Source organism: Eptatretus burgeri, chromosome 2, assembly GCF_056783735.1.
Source record: "Eptatretus burgeri isolate ZD-2024b chromosome 2, Ebu_testis_v1, whole genome shotgun sequence".
NCBI classification, from domain to species: Eukaryota; Metazoa; Chordata; class Myxini; order Myxiniformes; family Myxinidae; genus Eptatretus; species Eptatretus burgeri.
Genome location: NC_140962.1, coordinates 137,615,049 through 137,632,760, shown reverse-complemented (window position 1 = coordinate 137,632,760; position 17,712 = coordinate 137,615,049). Strand labels below are relative to the sequence as shown.

General features: G+C 45.3%; 3 protein-coding genes across 11 annotated transcripts in view; 1 reads left to right on the top strand and 2 right to left on the bottom strand.

Annotated features, from left to right (window-relative positions):
- FANCM (FA complementation group M) overlaps positions 1 to 17,712 on the top strand; it is a 60,651-nt gene that overhangs the window by 19,596 nt on the left and 23,343 nt on the right. For 5 of the 6 annotated variants that reach the window (XM_085871428.1, XM_085871427.1, XM_085871426.1 and 2 more), the window contains 5 exons: positions 6,904 to 7,035; positions 9,932 to 10,064; positions 10,222 to 10,428; positions 10,623 to 10,789; positions 12,129 to 12,335. In XM_085871428.1, the coding sequence (XP_085727554.1) occupies positions 6,904 to 7,035; positions 9,932 to 10,064; positions 10,222 to 10,428; positions 10,623 to 10,789; positions 12,129 to 12,335 (846 nt within the window). Of the gene's footprint in view, positions 1 to 6,903; positions 7,036 to 8,130; positions 8,152 to 9,931; positions 10,065 to 10,221; positions 10,429 to 10,622; positions 10,790 to 12,128; positions 12,336 to 17,712 lie in introns of those variants that run through there. The other variant, XM_085871432.1, reaches the window with a different exon arrangement.
- On the bottom strand, positions 29 to 1,786 carry LOC147033263 (uncharacterized). The gene has a single exon (XM_085871452.1). The coding sequence runs from the start codon at positions 1,783 to 1,785 to the stop codon at positions 859 to 861; it is 927 nt and encodes a 308-aa protein (XP_085727578.1). The 5' UTR covers position 1,786; the 3' UTR covers positions 29 to 858.
- The window catches only part of LRR1 (leucine rich repeat protein 1), an 87,862-nt gene continuing 73,065 nt past the window's right edge, over positions 2,916 to 17,712 (bottom strand). For 3 of the 4 annotated variants that reach the window (XM_085871446.1, XM_085871447.1, XM_085871445.1), the window contains 2 exons: positions 8,021 to 8,111; positions 2,916 to 3,021 (listed from right to left, as the gene is read on the bottom strand). In XM_085871446.1, the coding sequence (XP_085727572.1) occupies positions 2,991 to 3,021; positions 8,021 to 8,111 (122 nt within the window). In that variant the 3' untranslated portion in view covers positions 2,916 to 2,990. Of the gene's footprint in view, positions 3,022 to 7,662; positions 8,112 to 17,712 lie in introns of those variants that run through there. The other variant, XM_085871450.1, reaches the window with a different exon arrangement.

Sequence of the window (17,712 nt, the reverse complement as noted above, 5' to 3'; positions counted from 1 at the left end):
ATTTCATTTGTATCTTCCTCATTATTACCCTCGCCGAAGGAGAGCGTATTTCATTTAGGCCCGTTTGTTTGTTCACACAGAACTTTCGTGTTTTTCTCTGCAACCGCTTGTTGGATTGAGACAAAATTTTCACCATGGGAGTGACTACTCATGTGGAATGTTTTAATGATAATTGTGATGTCATATGTCACGTGGTGTGGCAGCCATGTTGGAAAACTTTGGACCTCTGTATTAGGGTGGTCCTTATTCCTCAACTTCAGATTTTCTCAGCTCCAATCCCCAGGATTCATTGGAATAGTCGAGAAAACTCTCCTGGTGAACTTTTTTTTTCCAATCGGACAACATTTACCCCTCTCTCATCAACCTTGAAGTTTCACCCTGAGGAATAAAAACAACAATCCTTGGAAAAAAATTTCTGTGCCATTTATTCCCAAAATGTTAGCTTATAACACACAGCATACAGTATTTTATAAATGGTTACCTCATTACACAGTTAAATGTATTAAACTGTTACAAAAATCTTAAGCAAAATATCCCACAAGGCTCCAAGGCCCGTCCGACTTAGTGCTCCTGCTCCTGCTGGGCCGCCACACCAGCAGCCACGGTCTTCTTTCTGGAGTCCGGGAACTCCGCGCGATGACGAGAGACAACTTGGAGGAGAAATTGCAGTTGCTCATCATCCTGAGTTAGCATTCGGTTGTATTCCTGGATGAGGTCAACTCCTCGCTCCGCGTTGTCGTTGATGACCGCTATCCCCTGCACGAAGGCCGCCGCTGTCCGGAAGTCTTCCCGCTGCAGCCAGGTCGTGGGATCGGCGTCAAGGAAGCCATCTTCCAGGCACAGCTTCTGGAAGAACCGTCACGTGTTTGTTGATGCCATGTCTTGCAGTTGGACTCCTGAGACGTCTTGGCTGGGCAGCTTTTGGCACTTCGCTGGAGATTCATCTCCCACCGTGGTGTGAAGTGAGGTGAGTATTTGCCTCTTCTCCTCCACCATGACCAGGGGGTCAAAGAGCGCCAGAGCGACAAGCTCCTCCGAGAGGTACCACAGGTGCCCTTGCAGCTTGGTCAGAGCTGCCTTGCCCACGTCCCGGTTGACGTCCATGTAGGTCGTCAAATCCTTCAGCAGTTGCAGGTCGTGTCGTGGGGCAGCTGCGGCCTCCGGAGCCAGTGTCCAGGCTTTCGCGTACAGGCGACTGACGAAGACGGCGATTTCCCGCAGGCCCTTCTCCCTCGCTGTGAGCTTGAATTGGCTCCGGAACATCCACACCTTCAGTGCGTAGATGGCTTTGGACATCCACCTTGCGTGGTGCATGGGTCCGGGGGTTAGGAACCTTACTCCTCGTGGGGGGACCTGGCCGAGGAAGATCACAGTCAATTCCAGCAGCTCCCGGTAGTCGTCCCGAAGGCCCTTGTGGTTGATGAGGGTGCTCTGGAACCAGTCCTTGTCCACATGGTCCAGCAGAGGACGCACATGGGGGTGGGAATCACCGGACTCGACCTGACTCCAGTCGATGAACTTCCAGTGACCTTGGAAGCGCTTGAACTTGATCACTGTTGGACCTGACGTGGGGCCGATGACCGTCATGAAAGCCGCAGCGAGGAGCAGCTCAAGGACATGATGGTGGCACACGAAGTACAGGAGATCTTTCTTGAGCTGCTGTTCGATCAGGACACAAGCCCCATTCTTCAGGCCAGTGTTGGAGGATGTTGTATCAAACGACATCCCACTGATGCGCGCAGTAAAGTCCCAGTCTTCGAGTGCCCCGACAACTGCTTTGGCCATCTTAGAGCCCGTTCCGTTCGGCAGCTTGGGGGCGTTGAGGAGCTGCACCGTTTCATTGCCTGAGACCAGAATGGGAAGTCGATCGATGGTCTCCTTGGTTGTAAGAGGACACAAGCCCCGTTCTTCAGGCCAGTGTTGGAGGATGTTGTATCAAACGACATCCCACCGATGCGCTCAGTAAAGTCCCAGTCTTCGAGTGCTCCGACAACTGCTTTGGCCATCTCAGAGCCCGTTCCGTTTGGCAGCTTGGGGACGTTGAGGAGCTGCACCGTTCCATTGCCTGAGACCAGAATGGGAAGTCGATTGATGGTCTCCTTAGTCGTAAGGTCTTGCATCAATTTCCCATCCCAATGAGCAATGAGCGTGCAGTGCCCCCCCTCCCCCCACGTAGCTCCTCCTTGAGTGCCACACGAGCATCCGTCCAGTGTTTCCACCGATGCCGCCTGATTGAGCTGCGGTTGATATTCATCTCTGAGACGTCATGGCCGAACGAGTCGGCTGCCGCCGACAGGACATAGACCGCTCCCCGGTCGGTAATCTTGGTCCTGTCCAGAGCCGCTGCCACACTTGGCATGATCACGTTTGTCATAGCCCTCCTGGGGCGCTTTGGAGGTCTTGCTTCTCCGTCTCCCCTCCCCTCCTGATTGGTCTCATCTGCAGAGGTGGACAACGATTCCAATTCCACTTGGATCATGGACGTGCTGGCTTCATCCTCCGCGCGCTGCCTCTGTCGCTCCTGCTCCTCACGGCGAGCGGCGCGGGCCTCCACGGCAGCTAACCGTGTGTCAACAGATCCCAGCTTTCCATGGCGACCGTGTTCACGCTGAGCTTGCAGAAATGCCTTATCCTCCTCATTTGTGAGGACGTCCAGGGCATTGGCGGCGGCGACATCGAAGAGATTCTTTGTCCGCTTCTTGAAAGCTTCTTCACGCACCGCTTGAGAGCCAGCTCGCCCCTTATTCCGCTTGACGTTTCCAAACTCCTTATGGAGTTTTTCAATCTTTGCCAGGATGGTGTCCTGTCGCTGTAGTGGGATCCTGGCTTTCAACCAGAGCTCAATGACAATTTTCATGACATCGTTGGCCGCCCCCCTCACAGACTTCCTGTCGACCTCGATTCGGTATATCATCAGTCCCAGCACTTCTTCTTCCGAGGGAAGTTGAGACCCGGCAATGATTTCCAACGGAGCAATCAAATAGTGACGGTTAGCTGCTGCCATGCTTGATAGATTGATGACTCAACCAGAAAAAAAATTTGTTAGGGGGCGGTGAGAAGAACGAGTAATACACATTACACAAACGCACAGATCGACGTATCACCTCAAAAGAGACGATTGGACATTACAGGAGCGTTTTAAAGTTCAGCACAGGTCGATACGTCGTCGTTCTCATGTCAGCCTCCCCCGAGAAACTGAGGCTAAACTTCAAGGTCGATGAGGGAGAGGTAAATGTTGGAATTTGAAATAAAAACACCAGAAGAGTTTTCTCGACTATTCCAACGAATTCCGGGGGTTGGAGCTTAAAATAAATGAATTCGAAAATTTACCCCCTAACGAAGGACCACCCTCTACTCTGTATCTCTGAAACTGCACCAAGGAAAAAATTGAAACTTGGCACACAGCAAGTACTCTTCATGGGGAATCGGTGATTTTTTTTTTATGATGTTATAGGTGCCTTCGTTATGACATCACAATTGCATATGTAGGATACTACATCTCATCAGCATGAACATTTTTGAGGGCCATCTTGGGCTTGTAGCATGGTATTGTGTACACTGTGGTCCTAAATGAGGAGAAAGCTTAGAAATTGAACCCAGTTTTAATAGAATAAACAATCTTAATGTTATATAATGCCCAAATGTCTGTGCTTTCAGAAAATGTATACTTTGCTATGGGTCCTATGGATATAGTTGCTTACAAAGCATGTTTTTTATCCAAACACAGGCTATTTTTTTTCCATTTTTAGAAATGGGTTACCTGTACGATTGTATATGTTGTCCAAAATGGTTGAAAATGCATTTTTTGTTTGATATATATCATTATACATCGGAATAGAACAATTACTCGATACAGTACATTTCTTATGACCTTCTGCATATCTTGGCACCTTCAAATGTGTAAAATCTCAGATTTTGCAAAATTTCCCCCAGTCACAGTGAAGCTTACAAAATCTTATTCCAGAAATTTGAAATGCATCTGATAGAACATCTTAAATAGCAATTTACTTCTGCATCAAGCGATGATTTAAAATGGCAAGTTTCAACATGGATCATGACTACATACCAGTTTTTAGGTTCACTTCCATGATTGGGTCAAAAATGTTAGGAAGTACGTAACAAATTGCATTGACCAAGCTGCTACAAAATTACTGGTAGCTATAAGCTTGATTTTATAACCATAGAATAAGTTTACCAAGATGGCCCTATGATATAAAAATCAATACCAAAGGCCAGTTTGTGTTCAGTATACAGAACATCAAAGGTCGTTAGGAAGTACGTAACGTTTTTAAGAAATTTGCACTTTTACTCCTAAGATGTTAGTTTGGTTCATCACAGCACGTATTTCTATGGTTAAGTTTATGTGCATATATATTTATGACCTGAGTGAACACTGATCAATTTGTGAATTTCATATGACCTTGACCTCTTTGCTCAAGGTCAAATATCAGGTAAACCAAATATTCTCCATATATGTGGTTTCCAATTAGTGTATAATACATATCTAAGCCATCAGACCAATTTTAGAATGATATGAGTGGTTCCTTGATACAGATAATTGATAACCAACTTTGACTCTGTCAGAGCAATAGAAAGAGGAAGAATTAAGCTCTGCCCAAATAGATCCTGAATCCCCATGATGTTGGCTAACAAATGATATGCAAAACTTAATCATACAATGACTTTCATTTTTTGGTCCCCCATGTCCTAAATGTGTACATAATATCTTGCTACAAGCCCTTGGGATAAAATTGTCCACAGAAAAAAGATGATAATGTCATCGGTCACGTGATTCGGCAGCCATATTGTTAAAATAAATAAATAAAACATTCAGAAATCTTCTTCTCTGGAGTGGCTGAACAGATCGAGGCAAAACTGCACAAAAATGTTCCCCAAGCCATAGTGTGTACAAGTTTGTTGAGGAATAATTGATAGGTCACATTGTTTGGCAGCCATATTTGATTGAAGAAAAGTATTAAATAATGTTTTCTCTGGAACCGCTTCATCGATCAACGTGAAACTTCACATTTATGATATTGTTACGTTTGAGGGGGGGGGGTATGCATTCAAAGGGTAATTAGGATGTTTAATTAGGTATGCCATGCTGTTCGAGTTTACCAGGATCTCGATGTAATAAGTAGCAATTCAGTGGTGATAAGTTGTCTCGTAAATGTTCATTTCTTCAAGGGGAAAATGATAATTGTCACGTAATTAGATAGGGACACGGGATAGGGTAAGTGTGTCTGCGTAAACCCCTTTTGGTATTCTCTGGAGGCTGGCCGTGACGTCACAGGACAGTGCAGCGGATGGCTCCGCCCCGTGATCACGATTGGCGGAAGGCGACGGCGGTGGGCCAATAAACGGCTCGATTGGAAGTGACGAGGACGGGAGGATAAAAAGGTTCTGTTCGGGGTCGAAAAGGAAGAGGAAGAAGATCGGGACAAAAAGATCGTGTTTTTTTGGTGTGGAGGCTGTTGCGCGGGAAGCGTACTTCTTGTTGTGCTGATTCGATCGTGTTCTTCATCGTGTCCTGGAGCCTTGCTGAGCCTCGTGCCTCACCTTGTTTGGCTCTGGGGTTCTGCTGACTCGGAGTACGGGGTCGAACGGCGGGCGGACCTGCCTCCCTCTCCTGCTCGCAACTTGGCGCCAGAACTGGTTCCCTGGCGGCTGTGAGCGGACTTGGGCCAGGACCAGGAGGTCGACAGCACCACGGTTTCTCCTGCCCCCCCCCTGACGAGAGCAAGGCCAGCTCGTCCGACGCCGATCCAGGGACAGTTGCGTCCACACCACGGTCCAGCCTGACCACCAGAAATAGCTACGTTGTGTGTGTGTGTGTGTGTGTGTGTGTGTGTGTGTGTGTGTGTGTGTGTGTGTGTGTGTGTGTGTGTGTGTGTGTGTGTGTGTGTGTGTGTGTGTGTGTGTGTGTGTGTGTGTGTGTGTGTGTGTGTGTGTGCTTGGCGCCTTAGAGGGTTTGAGATCTGTATATTCATTGGAATTGTCTGTGTTTTCCCCACGCCCGATCCCACACCATCCCGTCGAATCGCCCCGGATCCCTCTTCTTGTCGAGTCTTGTTATTTCTGGTTAATAATAAAAACAAATAAACATCATCAACTCAGTGAAAAGTGACTCGTGCCACCTTCCTCGTCCCGTTTGCGGTAGAGCGATTAGAACCGCCATGTTTGGGTTATAAACAAATAAACCGCCTCCATCATTTCGGCTCATTCTACGTTGGCGGGACTGTTCAAGTCCCGTGGACGTCACAATATGTAGTCGTGATGGGGAATACATGTTTTAAATTTCAACTTGATCAGACACATGGTCTGGCAGCCAGAATTATTTAAACTTTTTGATCTGTTTTTTTTTTGTTGTTATTTATTTATTTTGAATGAGGCTCACTTGGCTGTGCCTGAATGGGGTTGAGGGGAGAGGAGTAGCAGCTGAAATGTGAATCCTATCCAGGTTCCTCCTGATGACTTCATCTTTGCTTTTTCCAAGTGTTTGGACTTCAAAGCAGGACATCTTGGTACCCGGTCATCACTGCCAGCAGTTATAAAGTAGCAGTTCTAATTATGTCTCATTAATTACGTATCACACCAGTTTGTGTATCCAGCACAAATAGTACGTGATAGATACACAAAATACACCACACAAAACTACACAAATACCACACAAAACAAGTCCTGGCGAAGGTCTGCAATCTCTGATTGCTCTTTTTGTTGTTTGTAATATAGTCTTTCGTATAGCATTTATGAATGCTTTTGATACAGCCTGAGAAAGTTTGGCTTTGTTTGTGGCATTGAAAGCTTAGATGTTCCACGCACTTCTTTGTCCAACTTTCAGAGGAGTTTATGGTTCTGAAGACTTTGGTGTGATTAGGTAGCTCACTGTCTATTTCTCTACAGATCCTGGAAGTGCTCACATCACGGTTATGCCGCATGAATGTGCTGAGTCGTCAAGCCATACCAAGCTTGTGCAAGTACCAGCTTATCCTGGCAAGGGATCAGTTTCGTAAAAACCCATTGGGCAATATGTCGGTAAGTGTTGAACTTCCCCCGTGTGTGATTTATCTGTGTCCTCAACTCGCACAGCCTCATACGGCCATAATAGTGGTGTCCAGTTGTTGGCATTTTTGTTCAGAATGAGTGTGCGAGGTGAGACTGCGCTTTTTTGAGTACCATTCAAGTTACTACGAGGCATGCCTACCCGTCCGTCGCTTCGCTGACGGGTTTAGTCAAAAGACAGCATGCTGTATTTCACAAATATATTGCATGTCCATTCGAGATTCTGAATGAGGACGTAAAATGAAACTTAACACACGAAAGATGGATCTTTTGTAACACACAATTGTTGTTTGTGTGGTCTTTTAAATATTTTTCTATTGCTTCGAGAAGTATTACTATATATTATTTTGTATGCTCCTCCCGTGTCCTTCTAAAGTTTTCCTGCAATCATAGAATAATAAATGTTACTGTTGAAACTGCTTTACAGTATTAAGCTCCCATTCCTGTTTATTCTTCCTAAAAGCCAAAATGAGGGGCTTTTCAAATGGGTATCTTTATTATGAAACAGACAAACTTATTATTCCAAGTAAATCAATTATATGCTTTCAAACCGTACCATATTTACTACTCAATGGCAACAGAATCTTTTAGAATGAAGCATCTAATTCTGACACACACACACACACACACACACACACACACACACACACACACACACACACACACACACACACACACACACACACACACACACACACACACACACACACACACACACACACACACACACACACAATTTTAATGAATTGTACAGTGCTGTATTGGCCATTCCTAAAATATATGTATCTTATTATAATGGAACAAATTTATATGGTTATGTATGTATATTTGTGACAAAAACATCTTCTTCTTCTTCAAATTGTCTTAACAAATTCTGCCATGTTGTTTATCTCTAATATGTAAAGCTCATTCTAACCACCGGCCCACTCACTAACTCGCTGATATTAAAGTTTGGTACCTTTCAGGTGATGTTGAAAGCTGAAATGTCACGTGCCGACGGACATCAAAGCTGATACACTGGGAAAAATCACAGTACCATCGGAAAACATCTGTAAATGAAAAAAATATTAAATGATAAAATATATGCAGGTGAGCGACCCGAGACAATGGGGAAGCACGATAATTTTGCATGCCGAGTGATATCAAAGTCAATACACTGGGAAAAATCACCGAACAATTGGAAAGCATCCATAAATGAAAATATTAATAAATTAGAAGGGCGCTCGGTAGAGCGCATACCTCCGCCATGCAATGCCTGATGCACGAGAACCATAGAGCTGTATATAAGATGTAGAGTGCACTGTCCCTATACCATGCACGTAACCCCGCTGTGCCACCATGGACGACCCACCGCCATCACCTAAACGGGCAACTTGATTGAGGAAATACCCGGATGTGCCAACACTCACCGTGTTTACGATATGGTGATGCACACTACGAGAGTATCGTACAGCACATTATTTCAATCGTATTGGTAAATACGAGTGAAATAATTAGCATGCTAATTAACTTCATGTTTGTTTATCAATTAGAAAATATAAATACGAAATATATTAGTATTTTTCTTACCTTACTGGCCCAGAAACATGAGCAATACTTCGACATCGTATTGCATACACACACACATACACACATACACACATACACACATACACACACACACACACACACACACATACACACATACACACCTGGAATTATAGATAGATAACATTATTTAAAAGTGAGTATTTACAGGTAAATGGCACAGAAGAGCAGATTTAACCCTAACACGTATTGTTATGCAGTTTTATTTACACAAAAGACGTATGGCCATCATTCAATCCAGGGAGAAGAATAAGACGAGAAGAACTGAGGAGGAAAGAAAAGCATGGAGTGTGGGTTTGACTCCTTCCCTCACCTTAGACAGCCCAATGGGGCTGCACCGGTCCAAATATAATGGGGGATGGGACAGGGTGGGGAAGATAACAGGATAACCAATTAGTTCTCACCTCATCAATTGAACCCAAGTGGCTAGGATTATACATACAAATTGGCTTCTGCCATGCTCTTCTGGCCAAAGAAAGCTGTATAAAGCAACCATGAAAGGCTACCCAAGGTAAGCCCTTTGCTATTTCAAACCCTTCCCAGAGTTCCTCCACAGCTGTAAAGATATTCACAAATAGTACATTTTCAATGGTACCTTTTTCTCTATAATTTAGTCCTTTTGTAAGTTATGCATGGATTTTTTATTTTATATTTCACTATTCTGAGATCACCTGTGAAATGTATTTATGATGTGGATCTTTAAATACGGAATGTTTACAATGACATTGATATGGGTTGCTCAACCCTATAACTATATCTATCGATTGCACAGTTTCCTTACAGTTGAAGATTTTCCAATAATTTCATTTCACAGAGTGTACACAACCCTTGGTGGCACTCTGTTTTATTGTTTCTGAATGTTTACTCCACACTTCCTTCTGTTGTTGTATTTTCTCTATATTGATTATTTCTGCCCCTTTGTTATCAAACATAATCTTGATGATGTCATTGTCTTTTCTACGATTAACTTCTTTATGTTTCTCTGTGTACATTCTATGTGTACATTTCTTGATGTGTACACACACACACACACACACACACACACACACACACACACACACACACACACACACACACACACACACACACACACACACACACACACACACACACACACACACACACACACACACACACACACACACACACACACACACACACACACACACACACACACACACACACACGCGCACACACACACACACACTTCTCCTTTTAGTAATAGTTTTTATTTTTGTCCTGCTGCTGACACTTTTCTTTTCTTTAATCCATGCATTTCTAGGCTGCCCAGCAAGGAGTGATCGAAGGAGACTTTGCACTGTGCATCAGTCTTTACCATGGCTATGAGCTGTTGCAGCAAATGGGCACACGGTCTCTGCTGCTGTTTCTGCAAGGCATCATGGATGGCACAAAAGGTCAACGATTAGGGAAGAGAAACAAAATGGGAGGGAAGGGGAGCAGTCGGCATGTCTGCTGATGTTAGACCTATGAATTTATTTTATGGTGGAGACATGTTAGGGTTCAGAAGAACATTCGGAATGTTTTTTTAAGATGTACCGGTGGCTTTTGCAGGCATGGCACGGGCAAAACATGAGTTGTGCCGAAACCATGATTTTTTAGAATTGTACAGTGAACTGGAGAGGGAAAGCAAGGGCCAGACACTGGAGAAGGCATCTGAGGATGGAGCAGTCAGAGCGACTCCAGCACCGACACCATTTGTGTATAGTCATCCGAAGCTGAATAAGCTGGAGCAGGTGGTCCTGGAGCATTTCCAACAAGGTATTGTATGACAAAGAGTTTGCAAAACCATGTTGTTATAAATGTGGATTTTAATGGGGTGTTTTGGTATGTAAGAGGTGAAAACATACATGGAATGCAAGCAATGAGTGGAGATATTAGAAGATTAAATTGACTCTCTATTTGATTCGGAACCCTTTCCCTTTGCACAAACTTTTGTTGTGCATTTTCTGAAGCTGGTGGAGAAACCCGAGCCATGATATTCTCATCTTATCGAGACAGTGTGGGTGAGATTGCCGAGATGCTGCGTCGACACCACCCGCTGGTTCGTGTCATGGTCTTTATTGGACAGTCATCATCGGGAAAGGTCACTCGTGGCCTTTCGCAGAAGGAACAGTTGCAGGTGTGTCTAAGTGGCTTGTGACCACCTCCGTATTGAGCAATTTTGAAAACTTTGGTTGGTTGGAACAGTTTCCCCTTCACACTGTGGTCATGCTTTCCTTGAGCATCACGATTAAAACATTAGGATTTTGAGAATTTTTATTAATTAAAAAACAAACGAATTTGATCAATTTTCAGTCGAGTTCTGTTATAATGAACACTAGGTATTGTCCCCACACTTTTTGAAAAATACTGGGGGATGTTGTAATTGGCTCTGTCTGTTTGTCCATCTGTCACACTATCTCCTCCTAAATGGTTTGGCAGAAATTCACCAAACTTGGTGTTTGTGCTTACCACATGGCACAAAGGTGCAAGGGTAGTATTAGTTTGGCGTCACCCTCTAGGGTGGGGTCAAATACCAAAAAATGCAATAACAGGCACATTTTAAAAATGAAACTTTGTGTGTGCAAACAACATTGGAGGACGCATGAAATATGTAAAGATTTTTTGGGGATTTAACCCCCGGTTTATGCCTCAGGTAGTGGAGACACTTGAGGTCAAAGGTATCCAAACGGGGGGAAAAAAATATAACTCAGAATTTGATATCGGGTCATTTCTGGTGGAACTTTTTGATACCTTTCAACTTTTCTTTAGGCGGGGAAGCATGGGGATTTGTGATGGTGTGCCATCGACTTTGCTCGAGTAATGGAATATGTGATGAGGAATTTGGTACTTTTGGTGGACAATCCCTTATTGGGAATTAATTTCAATCTTATATAATGAACAGTGATCTCTTTTTGCTTCCTTCTTGTGAATGGGAAGGATGTTTGTGGACTTCCAGGTCGGTTGGGAGGCCTTTCTTACAAAAGCCTATCTTTTTTTAAATGTAAAGAAAAAGGCATGAAATGAAGACGGTAAATAATTTAAAAAATAAAATATTTCAAGCCATTGTGCAGTAATTATTAAAACTCGCTGTTCTGGCCAGTTGGTTAAGCACTACTGTGGCCATACTGCCATACTAGTGCTTAATCAGATGGCCATAATAGAGAGTTTTTACTATTCCGTACTGTCCAGAGAATATATATCTGTTTGTAACGAGACTCGAATGGAGTTCATTGGATTTTTAACTCCTGCCCTCAACATGTGGAAGCAGGGCTCAGACTTTTGGGCTGTTTTAACTACCAATTTCAGGCAATCTTAAGCTTGTATTTTTTTTGGAAAACCTGAACACCTAATTGGAGTTTGCATGTGTGATAACTCATTGAATTTATCGACATTTTTAGGTCGAGTGGCTCCACCCACCCAGTCTTCCCTTTCAATCCTGGGTCCGCCTGTGTTTTGATACCGTTTCTGCGTTCCAGGTAGTGAAAAGCTTCCGTGACGGTGGTTACAACACACTGGTGTCAACGTGTGTGGGTGAAGAAGGCCTGGATATTGGAGAGGTGGACCTTATTGTGTGCTTTGATGCCCAGCGGAGTCCTGTGCGCCTTGTCCAGCGTATGGGTCGCACAGGACGGCGACGGCATGGTCGTATTGTGGTCATCCTTTCTGAGGGTCGTGAAGAGAAAGTAAGTCGGCATAGTTGTAACTAAGAACATGAGGGAGGGAACAGGATAACGTTGTAGAAGGAAGGGAATCTTAAAGGATGGGAGAAGGCAGGGAAAAGTTGAGGAGGAACGTGAGTAAGGGGTTGTAAATGGGAACTCTAGGAGATGGTGGGTCTAAAGGAGGACGATTGTTGGTGGTTTGTGGTGTGGGTAATTTGTTTGTAACGTATCAAATATGATGAAGCACATGATTTCAAGTGGGCTGACGAGATGGCCTGAAGATACGCACCCTCGCCTCTAAGCTGTCTAGCTTAGTTCGAGTCGGGTTCCAATCTTGACCCAGCTCTGAACTGCCATCCCGGTGTCATTTCACAGACAGGGCGATTCATCAATAAGTGTACCGTCCCGCGGATGGATGTTAAACAGGCGTCCCGGCTTCCAACATTTGTTGGTGGACGTTAACTATCCCACGGTGTCATTCACAAAGAGTAGGTGAGCTGTCGTCTGCGCCATGGCAAAATTACAAATACCTGCGCTTCATTAGCGCCACAGCCGCTACCCCGCAGCTACCCTGTAGCCTTGTGCTGAATATGAATGAACAATTTCAAGTGGATTGTGATTCTTTGTTACCTCATGCCACAAAGCCAAGAGCGCAGTTAAGCAATTGGTTCATGTCCGTCCATCTGTCCTTGTGTCTGTCTTATCAGTTTATGATCGAGGAAAAATTTATTTAAATTCAATGTTATATTTTGATCACTTATTGTAACATGAATATGAAGACAAATCTTTTGTTTTGACGTTTTGTCTCTGAATTCGTCCCGATCGCACATGCGCAGAGGCATGAGATCATATTTTTATTCTGACTACCTACCTGGCAGTCAAACATTTGAAAATCATTCCAAACGGGAAACTTACTGTTTTTAAGGATGTTTGGAAGGAGACAAACAACAGGCATGAATAACTAATGTGACGTGTTCAACAGGGTAATGTAATCGACACTGCAGGAAACGGAGGTAAAACCAGAAACAATGTATTTATATGACTTTTACAATCTTTATTTTATTTAAATTAAATTATATACGCTACTTGAAGCCTGTTGTACCCAAATTGCCTTCATAATACTTCAAAGAACCTTCATTTTTGCAGTACTAGTCCTTCAATTTAACCAAGAAGGGCACGCGGTAGAGCGCATACCTCCTCCACACAATGCCTGATCTACAAGAACTTATTGGGCCCAATAAATTTTTGAAATATCATACCATATATCGTTTTTGACCCTATCTCTCAATGGTGAAGAATCACTTTATAGATTAAATAATTATCATATCTAGATCTGGATTCTGATCTTCACCAAGATCGAATCAATTCTTCCTTGGCACCTACCCACCATGTATGTCATGGTCATACACCCAACATGTCCTCCAAGTTTCGTCCAAATCCATCCACAACTTTTTGTGATATTGTGCTATATATAGTTTTTGGCCCGATCTCTCAAATGGTGAAGAATGACTTAAAAAAATTCTCGTAGTCGCATCGGGATCCGGATCTTCACCAAAATCTAATCAGTTCATCCATGTCACACACCCAACCTGCCCACCAAAATTCATCCAGATCTGTCCACAACTTTTTGAGATGTCCTTCACACAAACACAGACAGACTAACAAACAAGAAGACGTCGTGCAGAGCACGATACTTGCAAAATCCATAAAACAAATTTGACCAAAAATAATTGGTGGTTGATTTCAATGACCAAATATGCAACCCCTCTTCAAACTTCAAGTGAATTGGATGAAAATTGAAAATTTTAGAAATTTGGCCTATGTTGACCTTTTGGTTGACCTGAAATATACATCAAGTCAGGTATGGGAGCATGCGCCAGAGCAGCACGTCACTGCGTCCACTTTCCGCAGGTACTCCAGGGGCCTCTGTCTGGCCATCCCCCAAGCAGATGCCTGGCCCATCCCCATCTCCTTGAGATTCCGATCAACCTGCTGCAACCACGAGGCACGTGGTCGGCCCATTGGCCTCCTCCACTCACGAGACTCCCTCGCTGAGAGAATCTGGTGAGCAGAATCGGCGTCAGGAAAACGAGCCACATGTCCATACAGCCGCAGCTGACGCTCACGGAATATGCAGGTAACAACTCTCATTTGAGACTCTCTCTGCAACCGCTTGTTGGACACAAAGTCCGACCAGCGATAGCCAAGGATTCTCCGAAGAGACCTGGCACCAAGGGAATTAAGTCTCCATCTCAGATCCTTTGTCAGAGTCCAAGTCTCGCATCCATAGAGAAGACTGGAAGCACCAAGGACCTGAAGACTTGGACTTTCATCCTCCTGCACAGGTACCGGCAGCGCCACACCAAATTATCCAGTGTATCCATGACTCCCCAGGCCCGACCCAGACGTCTGTTGACCTCTGACTCACAGCCAGCAGAGACATGAATATCACTGCCAAGGTAAGTGAATCTCTCTGCGACCTCAACATTCTCACCACAAATAGGTCCAGACAGGACAGCAGCATCCAAGATGTCATTGAACGCCTGGATCTTAGTCTTGACCCAGGAAACACGTAATCCCAGCGGCTCCGACTCCTCATTCAGCACCTCGAGGGCCCCCAAAAGGATATCTAAAGTCTCCGCAAAGATGACTGCATCATCTGCGAAAGCAAGGTCAGCGATCTTCACATTCCCAAAGGATGCACCACAGCTTGATCTCTCCGACATCCTCCCGAGAATACAGTCCATACAAGTGCTAAAAAGCGTGGAGGCCAGTACACACCCCTGATGAACTCCAGTAACAATTGGAAATAAGTCAGAGATGGTACCACCACATCTCACAGCACTCTCAGTACCAGAGTAGAGTTCAGACATCAGATCGATCAGTTTTGGTGGCACACCACGAAGACCAAGAATCCTTCAGAGGGCATCCCGATTCACTGAATCGAACGCTTTACAGAGATCAACATAGGCTGCAAGGAGCCCCTGCGTTCGGTGAGGACCCGAAGAGCAATGATACGGTCAATCGTTGACCTCCTTGGTGTAAAGCCTGACTGCTCTGGACGTTGGTGCTCAAGTAGATGGTGACGAACCCTATCAATAATTATCCAAGCAAAGACCTTGCCCGGCACTGAGAGCAGCGTCACCCCTTGGTCGGTGCAGTCTTGGCAATCACCCTTCCCTTTCCAGAGAGGGACAACAAGGCCCCTCTTCCAGTCAGTTGGGATGATGCCTGTGTTCCAGGCAGAGCACAGAACTGCATGCAACGACACAAGTGCAACATTTTCACCAACCTTGAAAAGTTCAGCATGGATGCCACAGATCCCTGGAGCTTTACCCCATTTCAACCGGTTCACCGCAGCCTGTGTTTCTACAAGCGAAGGTGGACCACAGTTGATTTCAGGGTCACCAACAGGGATTGTAACACCCCTGACGTCCAACTCGACAGATGGTGGATCAGCCTGGTACAACCACTCAGTCACCGGCCCAGTGGGCCTTCACTTCGGACTCATATGTCAATAGCCTACCACCCTCTGCGCTAACTGCAGTTCACCGAGGGATGGGCTTGGATGAACGCAATGCACAAATTCCCCTGTAAGCAGGACGAGAATCACTTGACCACAGGTGATGCTCTACCCCCTCACAGATTCCTCGCACATAGGCCTCCTTGTCCACCCTTACCGCACGTACAGTTTTACGCCTCAGCTCCCTGAACAGCTCAGCTCTGCCATTCAGCCTGGCCCTGCGACTCTGGTGAATGGTATCCAGTGTCCCTTGAGAGACAAAATTCTTCTTTGCCCTCCGGTGAGTTCCAAGACATCCACCGGCAACATCAAGGACGGTGGTCTTGAAGGCACTCCACAACTCTTCAGGACCTCCCAAAGTACCCAAACCCCCCAAATCTCCACTCAGTTTGTTTGTTTGCAAACTCCTCAGCTGCCCTCTCATCCTTGAGCTTGCCAACATCCAGCCTTGGCTGGGATGCTACCATTCTCCTGGATTTAAGGTGCAACTTCAGAGTTGCTACAACAAGCCTGTGGTCAGTATTGAGGAACTGAGCACTCCGGTAGACCCTGCAGTTCTGGATCATCCTCCAGCGACCATCAACGACGACATGGTCAATCTCCTTTGCCACACCGCCAGCGTTGGAATACCAAGTCCAGCGATAAGTTTGTTGGTGCTGAAACCATAAACCAGCCACCCTAAGTCCATGACTTTTTGCAAAGTCAATGAACTTAGTGCTATTCTGGTTCATAGTTCCTGACCCATGGGGACCAACACACGTCTCTAACCATCCCTATCAGTTCCAGTCGATGCATTGAAATCCCCCAAGACTAGTAGTGTCTCTCGTCTGGGGCACTGATCAACCACAGACTCGAGCGTGGCGTCGAATGCGTCCTTCACAGTGAGGTAACTCGCCTCAGTCGGAGCATAAACAGAGACCAGGGAAATGACACCAAAGGAGTGACGAATCCTCGTTGTCTCATAATACGCTCGTTGACCGGTGTTACCTCAATTATCATTTGAGTCAGCTTATTGGACACAGCTACAGCAACTCCTTGGGCATGATAACCATCAGAGCGACCAGACCAATAGTAGGTGTAACCACCCACCATGATCTCACCGCAATCCGGTCTCCGAACCTCAGAGAGTGTTGCAATACCGATGTCCAAACGCTTGAACTCAGATGATAACAAAGACAGGTGATCATCCTCTCTTTGGGATAGGACATTCCAGGCACCCATCCGAAGGGACCGCCTCAGGTTAACCCAAGGAGACCGCCGTCTGATAGACGACACCTCAGCACCACTCCGACACACTCTCCCGCAATCTGACCCAAGGATGTTACTCCGTGGTTTCCCTCCTATCATCAAAGATTGGGGGTCCCGAAAGCTTTGCCCCAATCCCGTCATCCGGTGAGCTGCCCTGCAAAGGTAAGCTGTACAGGAGGTACTCCTACGGAGTGGGTTTTCATATTTCTTTGCGGAATGAAGGGTTTTACGGTGGCCGGAGTGCAAATCCTGCCACCAACCTCCTAATAAGAAGTAGCCCAACTGCAGGAAGACGTCTGCAGACACAGTTGGGCACTAGATATGGATGGCCGTTGGCGCACAAGGAGCTCCTCCGCCCTTTGACAGGTTTTGTTTTTAATCCTGCTGGGTGTCCATATCCAAACACCCTCCTCACCAAAAAACCTGGTGGGGGAGACGGTTTAGTCGCCGACAACCCGACCATGGAACAGGTTAGTGCAGGTTTACATGATACCTGTAGCAAGTCGCAGATCTAATCTGGCCTGACCTGACTGAATTATATATCCTCTTCAAATTTCAAGTCAATCGGATGAAAATTGAGGATTTTAGAAATAGCTGTTGACCTTGGGCCAATAATGACCTTTTTGG

Excerpts from the sequence above, each read along its gene's own strand:
- LOC147033263 (XM_085871452.1), bottom strand. The coding sequence starts at position 1,785 with ATGGCCAAAGCAGTTGTCGGGGCACTCGAAGACTGGGACTTTACTGCG.